Source organism: Chenopodium album, chromosome 7 (assembly GCF_948465745.1).
Source record: "Chenopodium album chromosome 7, dcCheAlbu1.1, whole genome shotgun sequence".
NCBI lineage: Eukaryota > Viridiplantae > Streptophyta > Magnoliopsida > Caryophyllales > Amaranthaceae > Chenopodium > Chenopodium album.
In genome coordinates, this window is record NC_137840.1 from 63415118 (window position 1) to 63421582 (window position 6465).

Sequence of the window (6465 nt, forward strand, 5' to 3'; positions counted from 1 at the left end):
TCTCAAATTTTTCGACGCTTTTTTATGTCTACAATTGAAAAAATGTCGACACTTTTTAACGTCGTCTCTTATTCTGGACGCTTTTTAGCGTCGAGATTTACTTCATCAAATTTTCAATTGGGACAAAAATCTCTACTCAGAAAAGCGTCGAGAATTTGTTACGTATATATATATATATATATATATATATATATATGTATATATATATATATATATAAGAACTACTATATTTATTGCAAGCTATTAAATTACACCGTAAAACTAAATGTGACCAACAACTAATAAGAATAAAAAAATCTAAAAATTTAATAATATATATACTTTAAAAAAAAAGCTTTACAGTACTTTGTTCAACTTTTATTTGTTGGCAACAAGACTTATTGATTAACTAAAAATAAGAAAAGTAATACTTATTACAGCAAATTCTTTCCTAAATTATTTTGATTGTCAAATCTAACAAAGCTGCTCAATCTCCTTTTCAAGACCTATAGCATGTAGCTCCAGAATTACACTCCCATGATGGGTCAACGTATCCCTGCATATGCATTTATAAAAATTATTCAGCAATCAGAATGTATATATTAGCAGCAACTTAACTAATTAGTTCACATGAGTCATGTCCCCCCCCCCCCCCCCCCCCCCCCCCCCCTTTCTTACATGCATACAGGGCAATGTCATCAATACAATGATAACGACTTCTAGTTCAAAGACTGAATTTTATATTATTAAGTTGTCTTGAGTTTAAAGAAATGCTTATATACAAATAACTTCTATTCATAATTCCTCCTCTAGATTCAAAAGCTAACAAGATCTTTGCAAATAACAATTCATGTCAACAACAAAATGCATAACTGAACAGGCTACTATAGTAGATAATTTAATATCTTAAACCTTTAGCATTTTATATCTCTCTTTGACCCTCAATTACCAAACACAACTCAAAACATTGGAAAAGGTATGAAATCAATGGTTGCAGCTTCAATTTACTTTCCTCCAAAGTTTAAACCAACAACAGCAAGGGTACACAACCTGCTAGCAACATTGGCATCACTTGCTTTCCAAATGTGAGTACTAGCATTAGAAATCAGAGACTTAACTGCCAAAAGTTCACTGGAGATTTACTTCACGAGTCTAGGCAAAAAAATTCATGGGGAATCTCATGGTAATCTAAAGACAAAAAATACCTATTAATAATGTCTTAAAAAATAGACCCATCTAATACACAAATCTTCTTACTCTATAAAATGTAATTATCAAACATAAGGCAGCTGAGCATGTCATTTAATTGTACTTGAACTAGTAATCATCCAAGACTTGATACCAATGGTCACCAGTAAATTCTTCCATAATAGTTATTAATACTGTTCTCACCAAGAGCATTTCCATAATAGCTATTAATACTCTTCTCACCAAGAGCATTTTGGTGGTTGTGGTGTATGTGTGTGTGTGTGTGTTGCGTGTTTGGGGGGAGGGGGTGAACTTGAAAGTAAAACTAAGTCCCTTCAACAGCTCATGGATTTGAAATCTCTAATTAATAAACCTGACAATTTTTTGTCTTCTCCAAATGGACTACTTTAAGAACAAATCAAAGTGGAAATTCCTACAAAGTAAGATTGTAACAACCTTGTCAATCATATTATCATGCAACACCTTAACAGAGATTGAATTGACACGTACACAAATTATTTCTATAGATTTACCATTGCTTTAGATTCTAGAAGACTTACTTGAATCTAAAATATAGGCAAAACAAATACACCTTATTGATTTAGTTAGATCTATAGATAATTTTGCATTGATCTTGGCTTATACGTATCAAGACTTATAAACTTTCTCAAGTTTCAAGTATGAGAGAGCTATAAGAAAAGAAATAAGTAAACTCAATCTCCAAGTACATTCTCTGTAGACTATAACTCTGTGTCGCCAGAATTCACCAGAAACAGAATCAGGAATGTGAAACACATACAAGTAATAAAGAGCTGAACCTTTTCTTTTATATATTGTGACTATAATAGGCAAGCGTCACACTGTGACTTTTATATCAGGGAATTCGTTGACTCATTGTAGCTCCGTACTGTTTAAATAGTACACATCATTCTTACTTTATATGAATATGAATTTAGAAATATATACTACTAACAAAACCAAGTAAATATATGTAGTGATACCTGGTTAGGAAGTAGGAAAAAAATTTAAGTCCTGTCTTGACTCCCGGGTAAATGACATACCAGCAGAAACCTGCTATTTATAATCTAATTTTAGTTAAATAGAAAATGAAATGGCAGAATTGGCAGAGAGCTAAGAACTTGCCACCAAGTGTAGCAAAAACAGAAAGTAAGCAAACTCGATGTAAGAACGTGCCAATATTGAATCTGAGCACACTAACTAATCAACGTAGTAGTTATAAAAGCTAGCGCTAACATCTTCAATTAGATTAAACCAGACCACACTCGTCTAAGATCCTTTTGTGAGACAACTGAAAGTTTCCACTAAGAAAGCACGATATATATCAGTATGATACTAATGGCAAATTTAGCAATATACATAAAAAATTATCATGAGATAAAATTTCATTAGTAAGATAAACTAGATACCAATATGTAGTAGTTAATTGCTAAATAATCAGAAGTGAAATTCATTATCACACCCAATAGAAACAACATGTACTGAAATGGGTGTTGAGCACTCAAAATATTAAACTACAATTTTATTTGAGTTTTTACATCTATGGAGGGTGTATCTAATTCCTCATTCAGGTTTTAGCTTTTGGCAATTATATTACTTGTAAACTCGAGCACCTTAAATTTTGTATTATTTACATCCAAAAACCAATTCATTAGTACAAAACCACGAAAGAACAACAAACAAAACTCTCATAGATTAGTACCAAATTAAGTGGCACAACCAACAAAACCCCTGATGACATATTTCCAAGAAAACCAAGAACAACATAAAGTAGGCAATCATATTATATCATATAAACCAAAAATAATTAATCATCAAGTTGTCACATTTTAATCAAGAAGTATATAATTGCCCAAATAAAAAATTGGTTTAAACTATGAAAGATACATATAACTAACCATCAGAAGCATAAATAGTAGGCAATAGACCAAACCCTTAACTGGAATCACAGTGTTTTGTTGTTGCGACTTCATAGCTTTACTCTGTTTAACTTAATTTTTTGGGGAAAAATTAGAGTTAGTTTGTCTAACTACTATCAAAATGATGGAATTGGCATGTTAAAAAAATAGAGGTACAGAGAAGATTAAACTCAAGTCAATAGTATAGTATAATTCATACTTAATCAGTTAATATCTACTTGGTTCACCATTTTTGAATTGAGTCCTGAAATCCAAACTAAAGAGAACATAGAAGAGAGTTTGATTTGAAGAATCTCTCTCATTTTCGTGAACAACGTGACCCCAATCGCATCGAAATCTGTACCACAAAATTAAACCAAATAATTTATAAACATAACGAAACCTTGAAATCTCTATTGTTCATCAATTGAACCCATAGTCTGACCATAGTTTTCTAGCATTATTGAAAAAAAAATTAAAAATAAACCATAAACCCAATTCCAAATTAAAAAAAAAGGACAAAAAAAATCGAAAAAAAAAATGTACATATTATCGGCACAGAGATGATGGACGAAATCAATTACAATAAGACAAAGATCTGAATTTGAACCTTAATTTTAAATTGATTTACCTCATTTCGAAATATAATCAGAGAGGGCTACGATCTGAGTTGAAACTGATGAAATACTCTTCGAAATCGATTCACAGAGGGGCGAAAATTTGAAATTATAAACCATATATGTAAAGAAGGGAAAAAAATGAAATCATAATCCATATATGTAATTTCGAAATCGCCTCAAACAGGGACAAAGATCTGAGTTTGAAGGATTACGAATGAAGGGGAGAAGAAAAGTTAGGGTTCATAACTGATTAGTAAGGAGTTTGTATTTGGATTTCCATAAATTTACAATAGTGGGTTTTGCATTCACGTGTGGGGCACGTGCTACTATTTCTCGACGCTTTTGTCTGTCGAAAAATAATTTCGACTCTAAAAAGCGTCGACAAAATACGCATAGTATAATTTTTAGCTGACGCTCCTTGCCTAGCGTCGAGGGCCCAGCGTCGATAAAACACTCTTTTTGTACTAGTATTGAAGGACATAATTGTTGTAATTGGGTGGCGAATTGCTGTAATTGATGGTGGATTGGAGGTTCTAAATGTCGCAATAGCTACTGCGTTTTGGTGTTGTTGGTATTAAGATAATTGCTATTACTATTTCTTTTTTCTGTCTGTATGCTGGCAATATAGTTTGTTATGCTGCTGAGCTGGCAATTCTGTTATGCTTTTATTTGTCCTTTTCCTTTTCTGTCATGCTCTACATTCAGTGTATGAATGATTCATGCACCTGGTTTTTAGAGATTCTCTGAGGTCATGTAATAAGGGTGTAGGGGTGATTGTGTAATAATTAAGCAATCAGAATATTTCTTCCCTCTCTCATTCTATGCTTCTAAATTCTCTCTGATCTGATCTGATCTAATACAGATTTCCTCTGCTTTGAGTATTGAATTTCACCTTATTTCTATCTTTATGGTATCAGAGCAGCTATTTGCAGTGCTGGAAATCTGATACTGCTGATTGCTATTTTCTTTCTATCATCTTCTATCTTCTTCTTCTGTTCTTATTCTTTTCTCTTCTCTTCTTTCTCTTCTTCTCTTCTTCTCTCATATTCTGTAATGGCTGGTGTAAGTGGAAGAATCTCGTTCCAGGACATGCTTAATCCTCTTTTTCTTCATCCATCTGATAATGCTACTTCTGTTCAAGTAGACAAGCTGCAAGGATCTGCTGATTACAGATCTTGGCGCAGAACAATGGAAATCAACCTCTCCTCGAAACGAAAGCTTGGTTTTGTCATGGGTACAGTGCCCAAACCAACAGACGATGAGCTGAAAGCTGAGCTATGGAACACCTGCAATGATATGGTAATTGCTTGGATTACTCATAATGTATCTTCTACTGTTAAGAAATCCATAATGTTCATGACTTCTGCTAGGGATATCTGGCTAAACCTTGAAAAACGATTTTCTCTAACAAATGGATCTAGAAAATACAAGTTGAACAAAGATCTATTTGAAATAAAGCAAAACTCTATGCCTGTGAATGAATATTTTACCTTAATGAATGCTGTTTGGGAAGAACTGGACTCAATGAACATGCTTCCTGCTATAACTAATCCTACTGCTGAAGTGTAAAATTTGTTGAATGCCTTTCATACTCAGAGAGAAGAGGCAAAACTCTTCCAATTTCTGAATGGTTTAGATGAAATCTATAACCCTCAGAGAAGTCATCTACTTCTCATAATGCCATTACCCTCAGCAGAGACTGCTGCTGCTGTCATTCAGCAGGAAGAGGCTCATAGAGAAGTTCTGAACCTCAATAAGGGTGGAAATGAGAATATGGCTCTTTACAGCAGATCTGCAGGGCCTGACAGGACCATGATCTGCACTGCTTGTGGTCTGAGGGGTCACAAGAGTGACAGATGCTGGACAGTAGTTGGATATCCACCCTGACATTCTAAACACAAATCTGCAGCTCCCTTAAACAAGCCAAAATTTGGTGTGTCTAATGCTCAGCAAAACTGGAAGTTTGGTGCAAATAAGCAAAATAGAGCTAAAATGGCTGCAAATGCTCAGGCAAGCTCTGGATCTGATAACTCTGGTCTTCTATTCACACCTCAGCAACTTGATCAGATTACCAAAATTATGGCCTCAATCTAAAGAATCTGAAACTGATGATGAACTAGAGCATTTCTCTAGGATGGTCTCTTGCAATGCTGTAAACTTGAGTGAATGGATCATAGATTCAGGTGCTTCAGACCATATGACACCACATTTACAGCAACTTGATGAAAGTACAATGGCCATCAATGCGGCAAAAATTAACCTTCCTAATGGTGAGAAAGCAACAATCTCACATATAGGAAGTGTCACCTTAGAATCTGGATTAAAACTGAAGAATGTTATTTGTGTGCCAACTTTCAAGCACAATCTATTGTCAGTTCAAAAACTTGTCAAAGAAAATCAGTGCCAAGTGCAATTTTTTCCCACTCACTGTGTTATTATAGACACTCATTCTCAGAAGATCAGAGGCACATGCAAAATGAGCAATGGTCTGTACTATCTTGACAGACACTTTTCTCAGGAACAGGACAACAACTTATGCAAGACTGATCTGAATGCTCTAAATACTACTACTGCTAATCCAAGCAAAACAGACTCTCTCACCCTTTGGCATCATATATTGGGTCATGCCTCTCTCACAAAACTCAATCTCATTCCTTGTGTCAAGCCCTTTACCACACACAACTCAAAAGTGTGTGTCACTTGTCCTATGTCAAAATTCACAAAATTGCCCTACAATCTGAGTGACTCTCATGCTGCTGAAC

General features: G+C 34.3%; 1 protein-coding gene and 1 long non-coding RNA gene across 11 annotated transcripts; one reads left to right on the forward strand and one right to left on the reverse strand.

The window, feature by feature from the left end:
* Positions 1 to 288: 288 nt before the first annotated feature.
* Positions 289 to 3947, reverse strand: LOC145638064 (uncharacterized). Of its 10 annotated transcripts, none has more exons than XR_014114604.1 (5): positions 3715 to 3947; positions 3304 to 3441; positions 3084 to 3167; positions 2169 to 2238; positions 289 to 535 (listed from the first exon to the last, which is right to left on the reverse strand). It is a non-coding gene; the product is annotated as an uncharacterized LOC145638064 (long non-coding RNA). The 10 variants fall into 10 exon arrangements; XR_014114607.1 differs by having other exon boundaries at positions 2169 to 2241; XR_014114606.1 differs by having other exon boundaries at positions 3126 to 3175.
* Positions 3948 to 4756: 809 nt separating this feature from the next.
* On the forward strand, positions 4757 to 5590 carry LOC145640460 (uncharacterized). Its single transcript, XM_081691737.1, has 2 exons — positions 4757 to 5206; positions 5300 to 5590. Exons 1-2 carry the CDS (start codon positions 4757 to 4759, stop codon positions 5588 to 5590), a joined length of 741 nt encoding a protein of 246 aa, XP_081547863.1.
* The last annotated feature ends 875 nt before the right edge of the window (positions 5591 to 6465 follow it).

Excerpts from the sequence above, each read along its gene's own strand:
- LOC145640460 (XM_081691737.1), top strand. The coding sequence starts at position 4,757 with ATGGCTGGTGTAAGTGGAAGAATCTCGTTCCAGGACATGCTTAATCCT. Across the intron at positions 5,207-5,299 it reads ATTTTACCTTAATGAATGCT|AGAGAAGAGGCAAAACTCTT; the intron begins GTTTGGGAAGAA and ends TTTCATACTCAG.